General features: G+C 38.9%; 2 protein-coding genes across 2 annotated transcripts in view; one reads left to right on the forward strand and one right to left on the reverse strand.

Moving 5' to 3' along the window:
* LOC138325485 (uncharacterized) lies at nt 1–14,603 on the reverse strand. Its single transcript, XM_069271173.1, has 7 exons — nt 14,467–14,603; nt 11,373–11,422; nt 10,778–10,930; nt 8,970–10,252; nt 7,851–8,003; nt 7,176–7,278; nt 1–4,450 (listed from the first exon to the last, which is right to left on the reverse strand). Exons 2-7 carry the CDS (start codon nt 11,395–11,397, stop codon nt 2,445–2,447), a joined length of 3,723 nt encoding a protein of 1,240 aa, XP_069127274.1. The 5' UTR covers nt 11,398–11,422; nt 14,467–14,603; the 3' UTR covers nt 1–2,444.
* LOC138325486 (coiled-coil-helix-coiled-coil-helix domain-containing protein 7-like) overlaps nt 14,561–26,257 on the forward strand; it is a 24,408-nt gene continuing 12,711 nt past the window's right edge. Inside the window, exon 1 of the mRNA XM_069271174.1 lies at nt 14,561–14,698. Coding sequence (XP_069127275.1) covers nt 14,585–14,698 — 114 coding nt within the window. The 5' untranslated portion in view covers nt 14,561–14,584. The remainder of the gene's footprint in view (nt 14,699–26,257) is intronic.

Here is a 26,257-nt window from a genome sequence, read left to right on the forward strand (position 1 = left end):
TTAAATTTTCTATTGTTTTATTCTGAAAAGGTTGAACCCTCCACAGGACCAAAGAAGCGTCTAATCTTGGATAGATTAGACACTTATTTGCTAAATTACATTCCATTTCACAATATACATGCTATCATTAACAATGGGCATCACTTCCCTACATCTGTGTGGGAATAGGACAATCGGTCTTAACGACCCAAAACGATCTTTAACGAGTGACAATCTATACAACAACTGCATGATCCGGGATAATGCTTTAAATAATGTCTCATTTACATTAGAATTATTAAAATGTCGTTCACTAAATTTCCACATTCTCTCATGATAATGAAAAATAGCTATTATCAATAAGCAGAAACTACATTGAAATATTTGGAAAAGTAGTGATTTTTTTTTTATTACTTTGAAATAGCTGGACGGACAGAGACAACTGAAGCAAATAGAAGCAATTATGTTGGAAGTGAAAAGCAAAAATACATTCATGATATACACCTTTTCTTTGGAGAATCACCATATGATTTGATAAGTACGTAGTTCATTTCCATGTGTACATATATTTAACACTATGTAGCTATTGACTAACCACCTAAAGGACTGCATATTGCTATTGGTTTTTTATCATGGGGAATTATGTTGGCACAAACAAAAACATTATCAATGTCAGTATACATATTTCAGGCGATATATAGATCTAAACCAACAGCTAGTTTCATGCAAATGATGTACACTAAAAGGTGAGTCAAGCCAACACATACAGCATTATAACATGATCTAGATATTTCATCTGTGAATTAATTTATTAGGTTTCTTAAATAATCACAAATTTGTCTTTACGGTCTAATGCTTAGATTGGAATTTATTTTTTGGGCCTAATATATTTCCTTCACACTCGCATAATAAAAAGAGTCTAAAAAAGAAAATGATTTTGTTTTATTGTTTTAAAACTTAATCAGAACTTATTATAATCCGACAAGGCCACAAAAACTTTCTCATGAACAGTAAGAAATTTTGTTCAAAATGGCAAAATATCTTGTTCAGTTAAATATAAATAAATAATTCAATTATTTTTCCAAACACCAGAAAAACTTGATAATACTTTTACATTATAATTATTTCATATTAGACCACTTGTTCAGGTCATGAAGAGGAACATTTCAAACCTATATGTAACTAATCATATTTTTAGGCAAAGGTATCGTTATATTATTATTAAATTAATATGGGATAATTATCACATTTAAAAACGGAGTAATACCACAGAAATATAATATTATAACATGATAATTGTCTGGATTCTTTGGCTATCAATTGTAAGATAGCATATATTTTGGCAGTCAATTCACGACACACGTATTCACACACACATATTCCACACTCACTCAAAACAAGATTCCTCCAAGCTTAAGTCTTATGCTAATTATAATAGTTCTATGGTTGCAAAATTATACATAGCATTCAGTATTTGTCAGAAAAAAATAAATCTATCAAGCAGCAAACTGTCAGAAATTCACTTTGGATTTCACCCTGTACTTATTATGTGCACTATGCTGTTTGATCAAAACACGGTCAAAAAGCAATCAGTTTACAACAGCTAAAGGGAGTTAATCAGACTATAGTTTGGCAAAAAAACTTCCCTTTTTGCATCCTAATAATGTTAAATTAACATACAAGCGGTAAAAGAAAAGTCATCACCATATGTGTATGGCTAAAATGTACTTGTTGTATCACTTAATTAAATGAACTGTCTGAATAATTCTGTACTTTACAAGTCTAAACATCAGTCTATATCTTATCTCAATGTCAAGACTTCAAAATAATTAATTTCATAAAATATATATAACTACAAACTATTATACAGTAGTAATTTCCAATCATATTAATATCGCATAAGTTTCTTTTCTAAATTAGAAATTACATTTAAGGTAGAGTGTCCAAACCCTCTGTTTTCACCAAAATTTACTCTAAAATCTTGAACTTTTGATTTTCTTTCCTCTCCTGCCATTAAAAGCAAAAACACATGATACATGAACTTTAAGTCAAAGAAAGTGGTTCCAAATACATTATTCATATTTAATGTAGATATGCATTTCATATCAATGCACTTTGAATTTTGTGATATTACATAGAATTATATAGAATAATTGTTAGAAAAACTCCCAATGCCTACAAACAAGTGAAAAGAGGATGGAAACTTTACCTTATACTTAATGCCTAATTTTTAAATTATACAATCTGTCAATGATGTTACACCAACAGGTTAATTGATCAATTGCCAGGTGTAATATAGCCTACCTCGTGCTCACAAATGTACGTGTACCTTTTCAATGACGGAGCAAACATCAAAGTATACACAATACAAAATACAAAGTCACGTGCGGTTTGATTGACAGCTAGCGATCCGTCAATTAGTTGTTAAATTTAAATTACAGTTAAAACAGTAATTAAGCAACTAATCAAGACCCCTGTTGGTAAACATTCTGATGAGAAACTTGAGAGACTGGCATTCTTTTTTGTAACTCTGGTGGGTGTGCCACAAGGTTTGGGGGTGCAGCACTTGTGGAATAGGGTGTGGTCTGTATGGGAACCATAGTGGGAGTGTGAGTTGCCTCCATCTGTATCACTCCACCCTGGGTGTTAGTGGGCAGGTTCTCCAGGAATCTCAATGTTTCCATGTAGCCCAATAGTGTGGAGAAGGTTTGTGCTGATGGCGTTTGTCTAGCGTCTGATGTCTGCAGGACAGTTGGCCTAGTTCCTTGTTCCCTTACTGGCTGGTACTGAACCTGGTCAAGTACCCCGTTGGTACGTACTAGTTCCATGTTGGCGTCCTTGTTGGCAATCATGTGATGCTGTTGCGGCTGGGCCACGTACATAGTTGTACCCTGGTGCTGCATAGCTCTGTAGTCATTTCCCCCAATCACTCCTGCCTCCATCGTCTGGTTGACATTCACATGTCTAATGCCTTGGTTGGCCACTTCCACTGTGTACCTCTCCACCTGCATTTGATTGGCTGGTGCTATGTGCAGCGTCTGCTGCAGTTGAGCTGGCTGCTGCTGTTGCTGCTGCTGCTGAGTCATGGTTGCCATGGTGATGACTGGCTGGGCATTGATATTTTCGTATAAGTGTATAGGCAGAGGGACCTCTCTGGTCTCTGCTGGTATGTGTATCGGGTATGGATTATTAAGTGATGGTTGCGAGGTGACTAGTACCGCTGGCTCCTCCCTCATTGTCGGCATGGCAACAGCTGCCTCGATCCTCTCAAAATGCTTCATCTGTCTTTCTTTCCTTTCCCCACGTGGGGCACGTGGAGGCTTAGCATTGGGGTTGTCTCCGGAGTGAGATGCCCTTAGATGACGCGTTAAATGATCTTTACGACCGAATCTCTGGGGACAGTACTGACACAGAAAATCTTTTTTCTTTGTATGTGTAATCAAGTGTCTACGCACATCCTTTTTGGTGTAGAACTTCTTTCCACATTCTTTACACTCGTGTGTTTTTTCTAAGCAGTTTTTCACTGATCTTGCACCACTGTGGACTTTGAGATGATAAAGCAGTTCCTCGCGTGTCTCATGTTCCTTGTGACAGATGCCACATTCCGTTGTCCTCCCAGACTCGGCGTCGTGGAAGGCTTTGTGAGTTCTATAGGAAAAGTTATAAGAGTACTCCTTACCACACTCCTCACAGACCCACCGCTTCTTGTTGGGATCGTGTGTTATAAGATGGTTTTTGAGATGGTCTTTTCGGTTAAAGGACTTGTCACAGTAAGGACACTTATGGTGACGTGGACAGGTGTGTATCAGACGATGTCGCTCAAGTTTAAACTTTGACATAAATCCTTTCTTACAGTCTTCCTCCTCACAAATAAATGGTTTAATACCTGTGTGTTCAGCTACGTGTATCACATAAATGGCTTCTTTAGTAAATTTCTCAGCACAGTAGGGGCAAGTCATCGGCTCCCTTCTTGGACCCCTGGGAGTTTTTGGCCTTGGAATTTTCAAAAGTTTTCGTTTACGGCCCCTACGTTTTGGCATAACAGGCTCATCATCGTCATCATCATCGTCATCCTCATCAACACCAAGAATATCATTAAGTAGTTGATCTGTACTTGGTTCCTCTAATTCCTCAGTTTCATTGAATGGAATAGGTTCTTCTATCTCTGGTGAGGCTGGTGACGCTGGTTTCTCTATAACAACAGCAGGTTTGACCTTTGGTGGTCGACCTCTCTTCCTGGGAACATTAGGGACCATTGGGTCCTGAACTCTAACCTTCGACAATCGAGCCTTATCCAGACGAGCCCTCCATGTTTTGGACGGTTTTACATATTTACGCGGCCTTCCTTTTCTCGGCCTTCCACGCAGTCTTTTACCACCAGGGGGCACTCCCGGACACATGTGAGCTTCCAGTTCAGCAAATGTGCTGAATCCTTCAAAGCATACTGAACACACCCATTTGGCTGGGAATTCTGGAAAGAAAATGATTTCATGAAAAGCTGGAAAATCATCGTTATTACAAACAAGAGGCCCAGAGGGCCTGTATCGCTCACCTGGTTTGTTATGCCAAGTAATGATCTGAATACAGGTTCATTGTTTCTTTTCTGAAGGAATTTTAATATTAACCTCTAAATCCCCTATTGGGCCCTATTTATAGGATTTACCTCTATTTCCCCTATTGGGCCCCACCCGTCCTGCCCCCGGGGTGGCAGAGCCAAAATTTATAAAGTTCTGTTCCCCTTCTCCCAAGGATGTTTGTGGCCAAATTTGGTTACAATCCATGTAGAACTCTATGACAAGTAGCGATTTAAAGGATTTACCTCTATTTCCCCTATTGGGCCCCGCCCCTCCTGCTCCCGGGTGGTCAGAGCCAAAATTTATACAGGTTCTGTTTCCCTTCCCCAAAGGATGTTTGTGGCCAAATTTGGTTACAATTCATGTAGAACTCTATGACTAGTAGCGATTCAAAGGAATTACCTCTATTTCCACTATTAGGCCCCGCCCTTCCTGCCCCCGGGGGACCAGAGCCAAAATTTATACAAGTTCTGTTCCCCTTCCCCCAAGGATGTTTGTGGTTTAAATTTGGTTACATTCCATTCAGAACTCTATGACTAGTAGCAATTTAAAGGATTTACCTCTATTTCCCTTATTGGGCCCCGCCCCTCCTGCCCCCGGGGGACCAGAACCAAAATTTATACAAGTTCTGTTCCCCTTCCCCCAAGGATGTCTGTGGCTAATTTTGGTTACAATCCATGCAGAACTCTAGGACAAGTAGCGATTTAAAGGATTTAGCTCTATTATCCCTATTGGGCCCCGCCCCTCCAGCCCCCGGGGGGCCAGATCCAAAATTTATACAAGTTCTGTTCCCCTTCCCCTAAGGATGTTTGTGGCTAAATTTGGTTACATTCCATTCAGAACTCTATGACTAGTAGCGATTTAAAGAATTTACCTCTATTATCCCTATTGGGCCCCGCCCCTCCAGCCCCCTGGGGGGCAAGAGCCAAAATTTATACAAGTTCTGTTCCCATTCCCCCAAGGATGTTTGTGGCTAATTTTGGTTACAATCCATGTAGAACTCTATGACAAGTAGCGATTTAAAGGATTTACCTCTATTTCCCCTATTGGGCCCAGCCCCTCCTGCCCCCAGGGGGTCAGAGCCAAAATTTATACAAGTTTTGTTTCCCTTCCCCCAAGGATGTTTGTGGCCAAATTTGGTTACAATTCATGTAGAACTCTATGACTAGTAGCGATTTAAAGGATTAACCTCTATTTCCCCTATTGGGCCCCGCCCCTCCTGCCCCCGGGGGACCAGAGCCAAAATTTATACAAGTTCTGTTTCCCTTCCCCCAAGGATGTCTGTGGCCAAATTTGGTTACATTCCATTCAAAACTCTAAGACTAGTTGCGATTTAAAGAATTTATCTCTATTTCCCCTATTGGGCCCTGCCCCTCCAGCCCCCGGGGGGTCAGAGCCAAAATTTATACAAGTTCTGTTTCCCTTCCCCAAAGGATGTTTGTGGCTAAATTTGGTTACAATCCATGTAGAACTCTATGACAAGTAGCGATTTAAAGGATTTACCTCTATTTCCCCTATTGGGCCCAGCCCCTCCTGCCCCCGGGGGGTCAGAGCCAAAATTTATACAAGTTCTGTTTCCCTTCCCCCAAGGATGTTTGTGGCCAAATTTGGTTACAATTCATGTAGAACTCTATGACAAGTAGCGATTTAAAGGATTTACCTCTATTTCCCCTATTGGGCCCCGCCCCTCCTGCCCCCGGGGGACCAGAGCCAAAATTTATACCAGTTCTGTTTCCCTTCCCCCAAGGATGTTTGTAGCCAAATTTGGTTACATTCCATTCAAAACTCTATGACTAGTAGCGATTTAAAGAATTTACCTCTATTTCCCCTATTGGGCCCCGCCCCTCCTGCCCCCGGGGGGTCAGAGCCAAAATTTATACAAGTTCTGTTCCCCTTCCACCAAGGATGTTTGTGGCCAAATTTGGTTACAATCCATGCAGAACTCTATGACAAGTAGCGATTTATAGGATTTACCTCTATTTCCCCTATTGGGCCCCGCCCCTCCTGCCCCCGGGGTGGCAGAGCCAAAATTTATACAAGTTCTGTTCCCCCTCCCCCAAGGATCTTTGTGGCCAAATTTGGTTACAATCCATGCAGAACTCTAGGACAAGTAGCGATTTATAGGATTTACCTCTATTTCCCCTATTGGGCCCCGCCCCTCCTGCCCCCGGGGGGTCAGAGCCAAATTTTATACAAGTTCTGTTCCCCTTCCCCCAAGGATGTTTGTGGCCAAATTTAGTTACAATCCATGCAGAACTCTATGACTAGTAGCGATTTAAAGGAAATGTTGACGGACAGACGGACGACGGACGGACGGACGGACGGACGGACGACGGACGACGGACGACGGACGCCGCGCCATGACATAAGCTCACCGGCCCTTCGGGCCAGGTGAGCTAAAAATAATTACAAATAGAGAATTCTGCCAAAAAATATTGCCATATGGATATCATTAACTGTCACTGAAAAGAAATAACTCCAATTTTTGTATCCTGTTCGACAGTACAGATTTGTTATTGTTACATAAGTGATTTGGAGCAGTAACGTTTTCATAATCTTGTAGGGTAGTAGTTATTGTTTAAAGTGTTGTTTCAAATGTAGAATACTGGTGTACACCCCTACCTGCTCCTTCTGGAGACTCATCATCAGGAAGCATGTCTTTACCCATCTTCTCTGCGTAATCTGCAGAGTACCACACCTTGAGCTCTGTGTTAGATGGAATTGGCTGTAAATATCAAATGTCCAGCAGTCAGTAATAATATTTATACCAAAGTTCATTCATATATCTATATAATCTTACATATGGGTCTGTCAAGTTGATGGAGATATCTCTAAATGATTGCCAAATTTTGTCTGGTTAGCACAAGTCTTTTCAAGGATGGACCTGTCAAAATATTTTTGAAAGTTGAGATACCATATTTACTTGATAGATCCATGTCTTATTACGATGAAACATTAGTCAAAATGATATTATCAATCAGTGTATCCTATATGGTTACCCCACATTTACTCATGGCATGCCGATATACTTTTGGTTTAAAACATCAGCTCATGCTACTTACGATATACTATGTTTTGATAGATCTGCAGAAATCCCTAACAGCTAAAGTTCAATGGTGACAAACCTTTGTCAGTGATCATGAATGGTGTCATGGATTTAAGAAAACGATAAGAAATTCATTATCAAAATCAGTTAAAAAAACTTTGCTAGACAAGTGGCAAACAAAAAAGTACTGAACATTTTAATTCATGTATGTCCCAGCACATAGACAAGTTGTATAACACAAAATATCAAACCTTTGTGGAAACATAAAATATGTAGTCCTTGAACTGGTAAGCCACTAGGTTTTGTTCGGATGCGGTTTTAGCTGGACGGATAAACATCATCCAGTTACATTTATCTTCATCAGTAAAATCCAGAGTGTCCACATAGCCATCTTCTTTAAATATCTGATAGAGATTTAGAAACAGAACAATGTTCAGCACATAGATATAAATTATTATCTACAGATACATGCATATAATTAAAGATATACCGGTTAGTTACAAGTTCTACAAATTTGACATTGACTTTATGTTTGTGACCTAGAATTCTAAATACAAATAATTATAAAGAATATTGAAGTTATATCTAGTCAAAACCGGCCCTTTGCTAATCTGGATCCCTGCATTTTCCAGCATAATTGTTTTGACATTTTCTTTCTTAATTGATAATTTTAATTTTATCTGCTCTTAATTTAAACTTGTTTAAGCCAGAAACCTGGCTGTGATTGTCAAATATGCTGGTTCCTGTGACATTTAATTTGCAATGGGACTAATTCACGAACCACGTGATACTCGATAATGTTAGTGAGGGACTACTACCGCCAGTGATGATGGAACGAATATACGTACCTTCTTGTAATCATCTCAGTAAAATGACAATTGTCTCGCACAAACGTTATCGGGTATCATGCAGGGATCAATCTAAGTTTTGGGGGAAACTACGTACCCTTTTTCAAAATAGGGGAAAAGTTTGGTGAAATATAGGGGATTTTGAATCTTCTTATTTTGGTCCAAAATTATATTCATTTTGACGAAAAAGTACTGTAAAAAAATTATGTTATTTTTAGATTTAGTAAAGCAAGATTTTAAGCTCAATAATGAAAAATTTGCGTTAACCATAAAAGATGCAGTAGCTGTATGATAAATATGAAGAAATTTGCAAACAAAAGTATAACAATATTAATGAAAAATAACCCACAAGGGTATTTTTTTTTAGCTTCAAATGGAGAATTTTTAAATCTTCAGGGCAATGTGGTACATGAATTGGTCCCATTGATTTAAACTACCGGTTCATGCATCCATGATCTTAACCTATATGATATGTATCATCAGAGTAATTATTTGATACATTTGACCAAGAAAAGTACCTACCTTGAGTTCGTATTCTTGCTCAGCAGCACGGTTCACAGGTTTTGGGGGTTCCTCAACGGATCCTTCTGGTTTGTCTGTGGAATCATTTGGTTGTGTTTGATCAACAGTTGCCGACTCCTGAACAGGTTTGGTTATGTCCCCATCAGGCCCCACAGAGGATTCAACAGCTGGTCCTACCTCACTTGGCTGTTCCTGTTGTTGCTGATGTTGCTGATGCAGCATGTCATCTGGTTGTAGCACCATTTCATTTGTCTGCTGTGTTAACAGCTGATTTGACTGATCTTGTTGTAAAAGCTCAGGATTTTGTTGTAATAGTTCACCAGTCTGATGTTGTAATAGTTCATTAGTTTGGTGTGTCATCAGCTCACTCGGTTGTTGCTGGATTAACCCGGTAATATTGTTCGTGTGGGACACCTGCTGGGTCCTGTGGGGACCAGACAACACCTCCCCAGTGGCAGGGTTCACCAAGAGGCTGTCCCCTGTCTGTGTTACTGTCAAGCCCTCAGTCAACTGGGTCTGGGCTGTCCCTAAAGTTAGATTATCGCTGACAATCATCTGTGTGGGGACCAGACCATGTAGAGCATTAACCGGTATAGCATTGACAACTACGCGTCCCTCACTGTCTACAGTAACACGAGTCTCATACGACTGGTTTGGCAGCTGTGCTAGCTGCTGTTCAGCAGTTTGGCCAAGACCAGAGTGATTGGCTGATAGACTGTCAGTTACAGGTAAAGCGGCCTCGATAGAAGTCTGTAGATTCAACTCTGACCCAAACTGTGTTTGATTGGACAGCATATCGCCTGCACTGGTAAATGATGGGATGGCGTTGGCGACATCTGTGAGTGAATTGGCCGTAGATAGGTAACATTGTAGACTTTGCGTGACCTCTGCTTCAGTGAAGGATCCCGGCTGTAGTGTCTGGGAGTTAGGAACACCCACCTGGACGATCTGCTGACTGGACTGATTATCAGCAACCATCCCTTCAAAAAGGTCACTCCCCACCAGATCTTTATGATTAACTCCTGTGCCTGTGTCAAAGTTCTGTTGAGATTCCAAAGGATTCACTTCTGCAGGTAAGTTCACAGAGTTATCTTCCTTCTGTTCAGCTGTAGTTGGTACCACACTTTCCTCCATTCCAGCATCATCTTTCTCCTTTGTCAATTTATCTTGTTCTTCCTTCTTTTTCTCAACCGGTTTTGCTTTTTCAGTTGATGCCACTTTTGCCATGAAAGGGCCAAACTGTGACTTAACTTGAACAATCCTCTTAGCAAAAACACCATATCCTGAAGAGAAAAAAAACAAAAAAACAAAAACATGATTGTCATAATTATGTAGTGTTATTAGTCACTTTCACAAGTCTAACAAACAACTCAAAAGCACACCAGTAAGTGTACAATATAACAATCATCCAGTTCAGTTTATATCTTTTCACTACAGCAATCCATGGTGGACGTTTTCATCATGCAATTGGCTTTAATCAGGCCTAGGGCTATCATATTATTTCAGGATAGGGGATCTCAGATACAGTTGAATCTGCTGTGAGTACTTCCTTTCAAATCAATATGCTTTTAATGTAATATCGTCAATTCTGTCAATATTTTACTTTAATCATGGCTTTCATTACATTTTAGGATAGGGGATCGCAGATACAATTGAAAATAAAATATATGAGTGGGTACTTTTCTTTCAAATCAATATGCTTTTTTTAATATAATAAGTTCAGTCCGTATTTTACCCAATTTATCTGACAAAATTAAAAGCATGATGCACTGCCTCATATTAAACACTAAACACCGATCAGAACTTACGTATTTTTCCTTCTGGTGTTTTGACAGGCTTTATGACCAGTCCTTGAGGAAGAGTCAGTCTGGCTCGAGACGGTATGACATTGTCATATACTTGATGGAAGCCTCCATGCTTTCTACACATCCCAGGCACACTCTTACTGCATTCAGAACACCCTGTATAGATAGTGGAAAGGAACAGAATTTTAGGAATATGTTTTTACATATTAATGATAATGATATATCTGCTCTTGAAAGGTAGGTATTCATTGTTTTATGTCAATAATTTTGTGTGCAAAACAATGCCATTTTCTCTGAAAACATTTTCACAAGCATATATGGTATTGAATAACAATCAATTCCTACCCATAAGAGCAGGTATATAAATATGTAATAATTATATGAAAATATAATATAAATAATTACCATTAAATTCAAAATATCAACTTAAAGATATATTCTTTTTACAAAATATCATCACCATTCCTTGAAACTATTATACACAATATTATAGAAGAATAAATTGTTCATAAATGTGTGATCAATGTAATTATAAGTCTTTAAATGTAACTTTGAAAATTTGACAAATCAGCAACCCGTGGTTTAATTAAGTACTTACAAAAGTCATCTTTTTTGGATGACATTTTGATGTCTTATCTAGAAAGGCAACTGAAATATAAACAAAAATTATTAATAAGTTGTAAATGTCAGAGTAAAAATGAATTATTGTGTATGAATTGTAAGAAATTGTCTTCTCTTTTGATTCTATCTCCGTAACTTGAAATTTATTTAGAGAAGAAAACATTAAAATTGGGCAAAACTAAAATGTTTGTAAGATGCTGTCGGTGGTGGAGCATCTTTAATCGATCTGTTGAGACAAGTTTATAAACTGTACTGGTATATATATATATGGCTTTAGCTTTTCTGTTTTGATCTTTTTATAACAACACAAGATAAAAATACAAAAGACTAATATTTCATTAATACACGTGTCAATCACTTGACACTACAATCATGTCTCAAGAGGTCTTTTTGGCAACGTTAACCATTTGGATATTTAAATTTCATTGTTTTAGTTCTTTTCTTATAATATTTGATAACATTTTTGTAATGATCCATTAAAAATACATAAAATGTAGTAAGTATATACATGTATTATATATTACGTATTCTGTGTCACCAATGTAGTACATAACACATATGATCATGACCTTGCTGAATGGTCCTTATTTCAAACGACAGTGCCTTAATTAATTATAACTTAAATGTAAAAAGGAAATCCACTGACATCGATAAGTAATTCACTAAAATTAAACAATGATGACTCGATGAGATGACATGAGAAAGTCCAATAAAAACAACAGCTCCTACAATATTGGTTTTGTTGTTATCATATTTTGACACTAAAATTCATGTTCATTCATGAACTTTTGATGAGAGTTTGAAACTCATCAATTTATACATATAAATTAACATACATTTTTTTTGTTTATTAATTATAATAAGCTCGAACTCTGTAATCTTTATGATTAATATATGGCAATATTTTTATAAATTTGACTTTCTGGGTATCGGAGTGGAATGAAATGATTTTTAAATTAAATTTTCTGGCATATAATAAATCATATAGATAGTTAATTTTTGGTACCCTGGAAAATGAAAGCATATTTTTGATTGACTGGTTCTCCAGAAATGGAATGAAAGCAAACCCTAGTAAATTCCAAGCAATATGTTTCGGAAAGAAGTCGCAATGTATTGGAGACCAGAACATTGAATGCAATGACTCTGTAATTAAGCTCATTAGGTATCGAAATTGATTCATTTTTGAAGTTCGACAAACACATTTCCAAATTATGCAAAAAGACCTCCAAACAATTAGCTATTTTGAAAAGAATAGGAGGAAACCTTACCAAAATTGGCAAAATGACTCTTTATAAATCTTTTATTGCTTCAAATTTTAATTATTGTCCCTTAGCGTGGCATTTTTGTAGCCTCAGCAACACAAGAAAGATGGAAAAGATACAAGAAAGAGCTTTGCATTTTATTGAAAATGATTTTACCTCACCTGTGATAGATATTTTACAGAGAAACAAACTTACATTACATATCATCAGAATAAAGTCTATGGCCTGCAGAGGTTTTTAAAATTGTAAATGGCTTAGCACCAGATTTTTTAAGTGACCTAGTTATTATAAATGACCTCATGTATAATTTCAGAAAAGAGAACACAATCCAAACACCAAGAGTTAATTCAACCTCATATGGAAAAAATCATTTCGCTTTGAGACTGCCCAGGTGTGGAACAGTCTGCCAAATGAACTCCGGAAGGTCGATAACTATCAGACGTTTCGCAAAATATTGCACACCTGGGACAGCTAGCTCTTTTCTTGCAGTATCTGTGAGAAAGCATAATTTTCTACTCTTAGTGCTTTTTCATATATCACATGTAAACTTTCTATGTCTAAAATCCTTTTATAGTGCTCACTACTAAGATGAATTTTATTTATTTATTGTCCTTGTCTCTGATTGTTTGTCTTATTTTATAATCTGCGCTTTTATGTTTTCTTCTTACTATCCACATTGTATGTATAACAAACATGCTCCATTTGTTTTAGGTTATGCTATATTAGCATGTATTCTGTCAATTTTTAACCAATACCATATTGGTATTGTATGTATATACGAACCTTGTCTAGCCTTTTCTTTAGTTTGGTTTGTAGAATGTAGCATGGAACTTTTCATACAGCATCATGTTTAGCTTATGTCCCATAGAATGTATCTACTATATATATTGTGTGTTTTCTGTTTTGAAACTAAACTACATGCTGTGATGAATTTAAACTATTCATAACTTGACATTATTATTACTATCCTATCTTTTACATTAATACAATCTCCTTTGTTGTTATAAATGTGTATACCTTTGTTTGTCTTAAGAATAACTCTACAGAGCTAATATTGAATGGATATGACACTAATAAAACTTCTTGTATCTTGTTGGTTACATAATCTTTTAATTGTCAAATCATATTACCTGTTAACAGTTATCAGGACCGTTTATATATATTCTGAAGTGTACCATACCAAAGGTGAACAATATTAAAGATCTGGTCCGATCAAAACATCTGGGGCTCAAACGTCATACTGCGGGGGGCACCTGCAGACACAAGTTTGTAGCACCTTAGTCTGGCATATGCATATGCCAATGGCAGCATTGCATATTTGATATCGTAAAACGTGAAATTAACGATGCAGACACATTGTATATTCTGTGTATATATACAGCACCATAACATAAAACAAACAAATACGTCGTTTCTTTATTTTCATTGCAATGGGCTACCGTATGCAGTTGACAATTTCCTCTTGAAAATAAAGCGACAATCGATTTTAAATGGCAGATTGATTGTCATTGTTCGCCATATTCTCACAACATTCGTCACATGTTGTGTATTTTGGTGGTACATAACAAAATTTAGATATCTGGCCATTTCTGTATGCAATACACAGTCTTTCGTAACCGCACACTTCAGCTAGGTTTTAGAAATGAATCCACTCTCGCGGCGCACAGTGCTCTTGAGGTACCAGGGAGGGGTCAGGGCCCACACCAGGGAAACTGGCCTCACATAAATTCCTGTATTAACAAAACAAAACCTAATGCAAGCACAAAACATTCCCTGTCAATATAAAAGAATCCATTAATGAAATCTTACCCTCCTTAGATGAGTATTTGATAAAAATCTTCAAAAATTAGGACAAAGAATAATTTAGTCCCGTTGGTAGCCATTACCGCAGTGCATGATGGTATTGGACGTCCGTGACGTAGCTGTCATGGCGGCACCCATGGCATCTTCAAGTACACACGATGAGAAAACAGATTTAGAGCAGAAAAGGGGGCCCAGCGCGTTTACTGCCGACCATAGTGTCAACTCAGCATGTTTGGTGGTAAGAAAAGATTAGAAATCCTTGGCATGTTGTTATAGTTCGAAAATGGTTTTTGATTCTGTTTATATGGCCGTGATCTATTTTTAGCTCAACTTTCGTTTTTTACCAAGCGCCCTTGAAAATCTCTCTGAACTTTTTACAGCTTACGAAAAGTTATGATTTACAAGATAATCGTAGACGAATAATATTGGACTGTCAGATACAATATCACATTCTTTCAGACAAATTTCTGCTACAAAGGACACATACAGATATTCATTCTTTCCACAAGCAATAATACAATGGAATCTCCTCCCTTTCATTTGAATTTAATTCTTTCATGTTCGGACGAATGTAATGAGGAAGAAAAAAAACATGGCATGTATATGTATCAAAGTATCCTATCCCTTTTTTCACATTTTTACCTCAATTTAGAAGAAAATTGTATATCTATGAGTTACTTAACAGCGTTTTTAAGGAAGAAGGCAAAATTTGTTTGGAATAGGGTCCAATTTCAACCCTTAAGAATAACTAGAAATAATCCCTATAGACCTATGATGCAGTCTTTGAGAAGAAATGGCAATCCTCAACAGGGCTCGAATTTTACATTTTTTGCCACTTGCTAAAAATAGCAAGTGCCCTAAATTTGTACTTGCTAAAATATATTTTTACTTGTAATTAAATATTTGTATTCAAATTACTATTTTGTTATATATAAAATCATTTATTTTTGCATGATGATGTGAAGTGTATAGGTATATCAACAACATTATGATAAGAACTGTGTCCCCATATTTTCCATTAATACAATTTTTCCAAATCATTTTGTCATTTTTACAGTTGTCAATAATAAAAACCACTTGCTGAAATATGTAAGTGCATATTTTTTTCACTTGCTATTCTGGTATATCGATTTGCAAAAACCAAGTAAAATAGCCTGAAATTCGAGCCCTGCTCAAAAAAAAAAAAATTTGTTAAATTATGCTTTTTTAAGGCAAGTAACATCCCTTTGTTGGAAGCAGCAAATATAGCTGTTAAGATTAAGTCTAATTCATTGGTAAATTTGATTACAGAAGTTTACTTTTATTTTTAAGTGATATTATTTATATCCATAATTTAATTGTCTCTCAATATGGTTAACATTTTTTCTACATTCCACAATCTATTTATTGCCTAAAACATTACCAGTATAAAAGACAAAATATGACAAGAAAATCCAAGATTTTTTAAATATGCCCCACTGCCGACGAAAGGTATTTTTTCTCTATCAAAAACAGGAGCAGACAAATAAGTATATTTCTTCAATTACAAAAGTTACTTACTTTACACCATTACCACCATTTACAAATTGGAGATTCTTATTTTATTTTAATTCAAGATAAAAATATTAAAGATGCTCCACTGCCGACAGAGCATAAATGATATCCCTCACTTGAACAATAATTGGTGTTTAATCGTGTACATATATGTCTAATTAACACAAGAAATAATATAAAATAATTTATGTTGCCTTTGGTGCAGCGCAATCGGTACTTCATTCCATATAGGATATAGTGCCACAGATTTTTTTCGGGATGCAACTACAGTGGAACTCGGTTAATACGAACTAGAAGGGACCGAGATAAACTTCAAGTTATCCGAGTGTTCGAATTAAGCGAGTTCTCATGTCTACTGACGATATCTTTAAATGGTAAATATAGACTAGTTCCATGTGGTAAAAAGATGTGAACAAGAAAGATGTCAAAATCGCCGATAGTAGTTGCATAATTATAACAATAAAACCGAGATATATATTTTGAAATGCCGTTCTATGGCAGATTTATGGAAAAGAAGTCAGCATTTTCGACGATTTCTTTGTCCAAAAAATATCATTTCGAGTTACAAGAACATTTTATGTATGATTTCAGTCATTCGGACCCAAAATTTCTTCGTATTTTCCGAGTTCTTCGAGATTTCCGAATTCTAATTATCCAAGTTCTTTAAACAAACACAAAGAGGTAATTCGACCAGGACCGGCAAATTACTTTGTATTAAGCCGGGTTTTCGAATAATCCAAGTTCGTATCAACCAAGTTCCACTGTAATTATATTTTGTAATTTAACATGAAGTAAAATTAGAAGCTCAAACTTTCCAATGGTGGTAATGGTGTAAAGTAAGTAACTTTTGTAACTGAAGAAAAATACTAAATCGTCTGCTCCTGTTTTTGATAGTGAAAAAATACCATTTGTCAGCGGTGGAGCATCTTTAAAAATAATCGATTGTATCTTGGAAAAAAAATCCATAGGACTATGTCCTATATGAAATTAAATACTGATTGTGCATGCATCAAAACCGAAATGAGTTATTTATATGCATTTTTATGTTAATTAGACACACATAAACATCAGTTATTGTTATAAATAATGGGTATCGTTAATGCTTTATTGGCGGTGAAGTATCTTTAAACTGATTATCAGAGTGGATACATATGTCAGCTGATTCCAAACCATGATCAAGTGTAATTTGTAGCCAATTGTACTACACCACAAACCCCATAATGTTCATAACACATTATTCATAAGCAATATTTTGTATGTGTTTAAAATTACCATTCCATACTTGTGTACATCTTGGGCAAATGATAAACCATTCCTGTGATGAGTTACTGCATGGTTATCTCCCCTTGTCCACTGCAATACACAAATACACATCATACTAGCAGTAAACTTCCAGTAAACTACATGCACATGTACCCGGGGATTAAAATACAAACAATGATAAGACCTGTGGAACTTTCAAGCTTATCATTCATGGATACTTATATTAGATGAATCTTTTAATTTATTCCTTTTCTAATTATGTGATCATTGCTGATCAATGATCAGTTGACTGGGTACATGGGTTAAACCTGGGATTTCATGCAGAATATTTCAGTAATCAAAATCATAGCCTAAATCAGATAAGATGAAATGCCTGAATCATTTTATTTATTTCGTTTGCAAAAGGGAAAAATGAACTTAGAAGAAAATAGAGATGAATTTAAAAAAAAGGGGGGGGGGGGGGTTGTTGCTTTATATTGCCTACCTATATCCATTCTTTTTATAGGGTACATGTAACGGGAAACACAAATTATTTGATTTGGCCTTTAAGAATGTAGTCTCATGGTAAGGGAGACAGATCATGATTTTTTCATACAGACGCTTGAGTTATGACAGTGTCCCAAGCTCTTCAAGCATTTGAATGACCGCGATTTGATTAAAACCCCTTTTTCTGAAGTTTGAATTTATGAATAAATTATTTTATTATCTTTGAAAATAACAACACAAATAATCTTATCAGTCTTAAATTGAAATTTTATGGTAAATATATATTGATTAAACATTGTTAATTATTTTAAAACTAAAACTATTGACATCTAGGCTATATTGTAACAGAAAATTCTGTAGTGAATGTATAAAAAGTATATATTATAGGGGAGATAACTCTATTGTGAATCCCATCTTTTTCAATGAAAAATGAAGGTTTTTTTGTTCTAAAAATGCTCTATCTTGACAAATTGTGGTTCAATTTTCTTGAAAATTGACTGATTAAAAGCAACTTTGTCACTTTTTAGTCTGTTATTTTTCTATAAAAATTGAACTTCACAATTTCGATTTATTTTCATTTTGGTGAGAATGTTTTAGGTGATTTACTTGCGTCTTTTTTACCTAATTTCCTCCAAAAATGATCACTAGAAATTAATTATGACGAGAAGTAAAGCATTTTTTTTTAAAAAAAGGATTGATATATATCACGTCAATTAAACAATATATATATCGTAGAACATTTTGTTAATTAATTTCATTTACTGGGCGGATTTAGTACAGACTAATGCTGTTTTTTCATGTGCAGAATCTACTCAAAAATGGCAAATTTGAATATTTATTTAGAAAAAATAGATGGTTCAATTTCTTCGAAACTTTGACAGAAGATGCATAACAACATATTTACTTCATAAATCAAATATGAAAAATATTGAACTACGGGAAAATTTTGGGGAATGTGAGACTACCACCTTAAAACACTTTTTAATGCTGATGAAACCTCTTTTAAGTCAATTCCAACTTGTCGGTACATTCTGTGTTATTTCATGTTAGATTATCTTTGGCTGTCGTCATCGTAGTAGTTTAGATGAATGTACAATACATGCAATTTGCTTGATGGTCTGATTGATCTTTAGGTGTTCAGTATGTTAAGAATGTTGTAAAAGAGCTGATAATTTTGTAAAACATGATGGACAGAAGAGGATTTGTGATGACAGGCCCTCTGAACCTCTTGTTTGTGTTGTAGGAGGGTAATTTAAGATCAGTCTGGATTGTACAGCACGCCATTTGTTTGTGTTGTAGGAGAGTAAGATTAGCCTGGATTGTATAGCACGCCATTTGTTTGTGTTGTAGGAGAGTAAGATCAATCTGGATTGTATAGCACGCCATTTGTTTGTGTTGTAGGAGGGTAAGATCAATCTGGATTGTATAGCATGCCATTTGTTTATGTTGTAGGAGTGTTAGATCAATCTGGATTGTATAGCATGCCATTTGTTTGTGTTGTAGGAGAGTAAGATCAATCTGGATTATATAGCATGCCATTTGTTTGTGTTGTAGGAGAGTAATTTTAAGATCAGTCTGGATTGTACAGCACGCCATTTGTTTGTGTTATAGGAGAGTAAGATTAGCCTGGATTGTATAGCACGCCATTTGTTTGTGTTGTAGGAGAGTAAGATCAATCTGGATTGTATAGCACGCCATTTGTTTGTGTTGTAGGAGAGTAAGATCAGTCTGGATTGTTTAGCACGCCATTTGTTTGTGTTGTAGGAGAGTAAGATCAAACTTGATTGTATAGCACGTCATTTGTTTGTGTTGTAGGAGAGTAAGATCAATCTGGATTGTATAGCACACCATTTGTTTGTATTGTAGGAGGGTATGATCAATCTGGATTGTATAGCATGCCATTTGTTTATGTTGTAGGAGAGTAAGATCAGTCTGGATTGTATAGCATGCCATTTGTTTGTGTTGTAGGAGAGTAAGATTAGTATGGATTGTATAGCATGCCATTTGTTTGTGTTGTAGGAGAGTAAGATTAGTATGGATTGTATAGCATACCATTTGTTTGTGTTGTAGGAGAGTAAGAACAGTCTGGATGGTATTGCACACCATTTGTTTGTGTTGTAGAAGAGTAAGATCAGTCTGGATTGTATAGCACGCCATTTGTTTGTGTTGTAGGAGAGTAAGATCAGTCTGGATTGTATAGCACACCATTTGTTTGTGTTGTAGGAGAGTAAGATCAGTCTGGATTGTATAGCACGCCATTTGTTTGTGTTGTAGGAGGGTAAGATCAAATTTTATTGTATAGCATGCCATTTGTTTGTGTTGTAGGAGAGTAAGATCAATCTGGATTGTATAGCATGCCATTTGTTTGTGTTGTAGGAGAGTAAGATCAATCTGGATTGTATAGCATGCCATTTGTTTGTGTTGTAGGAGGGTAAGATCAAATTTTATTGTATAGCATGCCATTTGTTTGTGTTGTAGGAGAGTAAGATCAGTCTGGATTGTATAGCATGCCATTTGTTTGTGTTGTAGGAGGGTAAGATCAAATTTTATTGTATAGCACACCATTTGTTTGTGTTGTAGGAGAGTAAGATCAATCTGGATTGTATAGCACGCCATTTGTTTGTGTTGTAGGAGAGTATGATCAGTCTGGATTGTATAGGACACCATTTGTTTGTGGTGTAGGAGAGTATGATCAGTCTGGATTGTATAGCACACCATTTGTTTGTGTTGTAGGAGAGTAAGATCAGTCTGGATTGTATAGCACACCATTTGTTTGTGGTGTAGGAGAGTATGATCAGTCTGGATTGTATAGCACACCATTTTTAGGTCATCTGACCCAAAGGGTCAGGATGACCTATAGTCATCATGTTTCGTCCGTCGTCGTGTGCCGTCCGCCGTGCGCCGTCCGCCGTGCGCCGTGCGCCGTGCGCCGTGCGCCGTGCGCCGTGCGCCGTCCGCCGTGCGTTAACTTTTCACATTTTGAACTTCTTCTCAAGTTTGACCAGTGGGATTGAGCTGAAACTTACCTGAAATGATCCTGAGATGGTCCCGACAAAGTGTTGTTATTTTTCGGGTCGATCCGAAATCCAAGATGGCCGCCACAGCCGCCATCTTGAAAACACATTTTAAACTTCTTCTCAAGTTCTACCGGTGCGATTTGGCTGAAACTTGCATGAAATGATCCTGACATGGTCCCGACAAAGTGTTGTTATTTTTCGGGTCGATCCGAAATCCAAGATGGCCGCCACAGCCGCCATCTTGAAAACACATTTTAAACTTCTTCTCAAGTTCTACCAGTGCGATTTGGCTGAAACTTGCATGAAATGATCCTGACATGGTCCCGACAAAGTGTTGTTATTTTTTCGGGTCGATCCGAAATCCAAGATGGCCGCCAAAGGCGCCATCTTGAAAACACATTTTGAACTTCTTCTCAAGTTCTACCGGTGCGATTTGGCTGAAAATTGCATGAAATGATCCTGACATGGTCCCGACAAAGTGTTGTTATTTTTCGGGTCGATCCGAAATCCAAGATGGCCGCCACAGCCGCCATCTTGAAAACACATTTTGAACTTCTTCTCAAGTTCTACCGGTGCGATTTGGCTGAAACTTGCATGAAATGATCCTGACATGGTCCCGACAAAGTGTTGTTATTTTTCGAGTCGATCCGAAATCCAAGATGGCCGCCACAGCCGCCATCTTGAAAACACATTTTGAACTTCTTCTCAAGTTCTACCGGTGCGATTTGGCTGAAACTTGCATGAAATGATCCTGACATGGTCCCGACAAAGTGTTGTTATTTTTCGGGTCGATCCGAAATCCAAGATGGCCGCCAAAGGCGCCATCTTGAAAACACATTTTGAACTTCTTCTCAAGTTCTACCGGTGCGATTTGGCTGAAACTTGCATGAAATGATCCTGACATGGTCCCGACAAAGTGTTGTTATTTTTCGGGTCGATCCGAAATCCAAGATGGCCGCCACAGCCGCCATCTTGAAAACACATTTTAAACTTCTTCTCAAGTTCTACCGGTGCGATTTGGCTGAAACTTGCATGAAATGATCCTGACATGGTCCCGACAAAGTGTTGTTATTTTTCGGGTCGATCCGAAATCCAAGATGGCCGCCACAGCCGCCATCTTGAAAACACATTTTAAACTTCTTCTCAAGTTCTACCGGTGCGATTTGGCTGAAACTTGCATGAAATGATCCTGACATGGTCCCGACAAAGTGTTGTTATTATTCGGGTCGATCCGAAATCCAAGATGGCCGCCACAGGCGCCATCTTGAAAACACATTTTGATTTTTAGCTCACCTGGCCCGAAGGGCCGGTGAGCTTATGTCATGGCGCGGCGTCCGTCGTCCGTCGTCCGTCGTCCGTCCGTCCGTCCGTCCGTCCGTCAACATTTCCTATAAATCGCTACTTGTCCTAGAGTTCTGCATGGATTGTAACCAAATTTGGCCACAAAAATCCTTGGGGGAGGGGGAACAGAACTTGTATAAATTTTGGCTCTGACCCCCCGGGGGCAGGAGGGGCGGGGCCCAATAGGGGAAATAGAGGTAAATCCTTTAAATCGCTACTAGTCATAGAGTTCTGCATGGATTGGAACCAAATTTGGCCACAAACATCCTTGGGGGAAGGAGAACAGAACTTGTATAAATTTTGGCTCTGGCCCCTCGGGGGCAGGAGGGGCGGGGCCCAATAGGGGAAATAGAGGTAAATCCTTTAAATCGCTACTAGTCATAGAGTTCTGAATGAAATGTAACCAAATTTGGCCACAAACATCCTTGGGGGAAGGGGAACAGAACTTGTATAAATTTTGGCTCTGACCCCCCGGGGGCAGGAGGGGCGGGGCCCAATAGGGGAAATAGAGGTAAATCCTTTAAATCGCTACTTGTCCTAGAGTTTGGCATGGATTGTAACCAAAATAAGCCAAAAACATCCTTGGGGGAAGGGGAACAGAGCTTGTATAAATTTTGGCTCTGATCCCCCAGGGGCAGGAGGGGCGGGGCCCAATAGAGGAAATAGAGGTAAATCCTTTAAATCGCTACTAGTCATAGAGTTCTGCATGGATTGGAACCAAATTTGGCCACAAACATCCTTGGGGGAAGGGGAACAGAACTTGTATAAATTTTGGCCCTGATCCTATAAATTTTGGCTCTGATCCCCCGGGGGCAGGAGGGGCGGGGCCCAATAGGGGAAATAGAGGTAAATCCTTTAAATCGCTACTTGTCCTAGAGTTTGGCATGGAATGTAACCAAAATCAGCCACAAACATCCTTGGGGGAAGGGGAACAGTACTTGTATAAATTTTGGCTCTGATCACCCAGGGGCAGGAGGGGCGGGGCCCAATAGGGGAAATAGAGGTAAATCCTTTAAATCGCTACTTGTCATAGAGTTGTGAATGGAATGTACCCAAATTTGGCCACAAACATCCTTGGAGGAAGGGGAACAGAACTTGTATAAATTTTGGCTCTGGCCCCCCCGGGGGCAGGAGGGGTGGTGCCCAATAGGGGAAATAGAAGTAAATCCTTTAAATCGCTACTAGTCATAGAGTTGTGAATGGAATGTACCCAAATTTGGCCACAAACATCCTTGGGGGAAGGGGAACAGAACTTGTATAAATTTTGGCTCTGACCCCCCCGGGGGCAGGAGGGGCGGGGCCCAATAGGGGAAATAGAGGTAAATCCTTTAAATCGCTACTTGTCATAGAGTTCTGCATGGATTGTAACCAAATTTGGCCACAAACATCCTTGGGGGAAGGGGAACAGAACTTGTATAAATTTTGGCTCTGACCCCCCGGGGGCAGGAGGGGCGGGGCCCAATAGGGGAAATAGAGGTAAATCCTTTAAATCGCTACTAGTCATAGAGTTCTGAATGAAATGTAACCAAATTTGGCCACAAACATCCTTGGGGGAAGGGGAACAGAACTTGTATAAATTTTGGCTCTGACCCCCCGGGGGCAGGAGGGGCGGGGCCCAATAGGGGAAATAGAGGTAAATCCTTTAAATCGCTACTTGTCCTAGAGTTTGGCATGGATTGTAACCAAAATAAGCCACAAACATCCTTGGGGGAAGGGGAACAGAACTTGTATAAATTTTGGCTCTGACCCCCCCAGGGGCAGGAGGGGCGGGGCCCAATAGAGGAAATAGAGGTAAATCCTTTAAATCGCTACTAGTCATAGAGTTCTGCATGGATTGGAACCAAATTTGGCCACAAACATCCTTGGGGGAAGGGGAACAGAACTTGTATAAATTTTGGCTCTGACCCCCAGGGGGCAGGAGGGGCGGGGCCCAATAGGGGAAATAGAGGTAAATCCTTTAAATCGCTACTTGTCCTAGAGTTTGGCATGGATTGTAACCAAAATAAGCCACAAATATCCTTGGGGGAAGGGGAACAGAGCTTGTATAAATTTTGGCTCTGATCCCCCAGGGGCAGGAGGGGTGGGGCCCAATAGGGGAAATAGAAGTAAATCCTTTAAATCGCTACTAGTCATAGAGTTCTGAATGAAATGTAACCAAATTTGGCCACAAACATCCTTGGGGGAAGGGGAACAGAACTTGTATAAATTTTGGCTCTGACCCCCCGGGGGCAGGAGGGGCGGGGCCCAATAGGGGAAATAGAGGTAAATCCTTTAAATTGCTACTAGTCATAGAGTTCTGCAGGGATTGGAACCAAATTTGGCCACAAACATCCTTGGGGGAAGGGGAACAGAACTTGTATAAATTTTGGCTCTGGCCCCCCGGGGGCTGGAGGGGCAGGGCCCAATAGGGGAAATAGCGGTAAATCCTTTAAATCGCTACTAGTCATAGAGTTCTGAATGAAATGTAACCAAATTTGGCCACAAACATCCTTGGGGGAAGGGGAACAGAACTTGTATAAATTTTGGCTCTGACCCCCCGGGGGCAGGAGGGGCGGGGCCCAATAGGGGAAATAGAGGTAAATCCTTTAAATCGCTACTTGTCCTAGAGTTTGGCATGGAATGTAACCAAAATCAGCCACAAACATCCTTGGGGGAAGGGGAACAGAACTTGTATAAATTTTGGCTCTGATCCCCCAGGGGCAGGAGGGGCGGGGCCCAATAGGGGAAATAGAGGTAAATCCTTTAAATCGCTACTAGTCATAGAGTTCTGAATGGAATGTAACCAAATTTGGCCACAAACATCCTTGGGGGAAGGGGAACAGAACTTGTATAAATTTTGGCTCTGGCCCCCCCGGGGGCAGGAGGGGCGGGGCCCAATAGGGGAAATAGAGGTAAATCCTTTAAATCGCTACTTGTCATAGAGTTCTGAATGGAATAGGACAAAATTTGGCCACAAACATCCTGGGGGGAAGGGGAACAGAACTTGTATAAATTTTGGCTCTGGCCCCCCCGGGGGCAGGAGGGGCGGGGCCCAATAGGGGAAATAGAGGTAAATCCTTTAAATCGCTACTTGTCCTAGAGTTCTGCATGGATTGTAACCAAATTTGGCCACAAACATCCTTGGGGGAAGGGGAACAGAACTTGTATAAATTTTGGCTCTGATCCCCCAGGGGCAGGAGGGGCGGGGCCCAATAGGGGAAATAGAGGTAAATCCTTTAAATCGCTACTAGTCATAGAGTTCTACATGGATTGTAACCAAATTTGGCCACAAACATCCTTGGGGGAAGTGGAACAGAACTTGTATAAATTTTGGCTCTGACCCCCCGGGGGCAGGAGGGGCGGGGCCCAATAGGGGAAATAGAGGTAAATCCTTTAAATCGCTACTTGTCCTAGAGTTCTGCATGGATTGTAACCAAAATAAGCCACAAACATCCTTGGGGGAAGGGGAACAGAACTTGTATAAATTTTGGCTCTGACCCCCCGGGGGCAGGAGGGGCGGGGCCCAATAGGGGAAATAGAGGTAAATCCTTTAAATCGCTACTTGTCCTAGAGTTTGGCATGGAATGTAACCAAAATTGGCCACAAACATCCTTGGGGGAAGGGGAACAGAACTTGTATAAATTTTGGCTCTGATCCCCCCGGGGGCAGGAGGGGCGGGGCCCAATAGGGGAAATAGAGGTAAATCCTTTAAATCCTACTAGTCATAGAGTTCTGCAGGGATTGGAACCAAATTTGGCCACAAACATCCTTGGGGGAAGGGGAACAGAACTTGTATAAATTTTGGCTCTGCCCCCCCCCGGGGGCAGGAGGGGCGGGGCCCAATAGGGGAAATAGAGGTAAATCCTTTAAATCGCTACTAGTCATAGAGTTCTGAATGGAATGTAACCAAATTTGGCCACAAACATCCTTGGGGGAAGGGGAACAGAACTTGTATAAATTTTGGCTCTGACCCCCCCGGGGGCAGGAGGGGCGGGGCCCAATAGGGGAAATAGAGGTAAATCCTTTAAATCGCTACTTGTCCTAGAGTTTGGCATGGATTGTAACCAAAATAAGCCACAAACATCCTTGGGGGAAGGGGAACAGAACTTGTATAAATTTTGGCTCTGATCCCCCAGGGGCAGGAGGGGCGGGGCCCAATAGGGGAAATAGAGGTAAAT

The sequence above is a fragment of the Argopecten irradians genome, chromosome 6, assembly GCF_041381155.1.
Source record: "Argopecten irradians isolate NY chromosome 6, Ai_NY, whole genome shotgun sequence".
In the NCBI taxonomy this organism is placed as follows: Eukaryota; Metazoa; Mollusca; class Bivalvia; order Pectinida; family Pectinidae; genus Argopecten; species Argopecten irradians.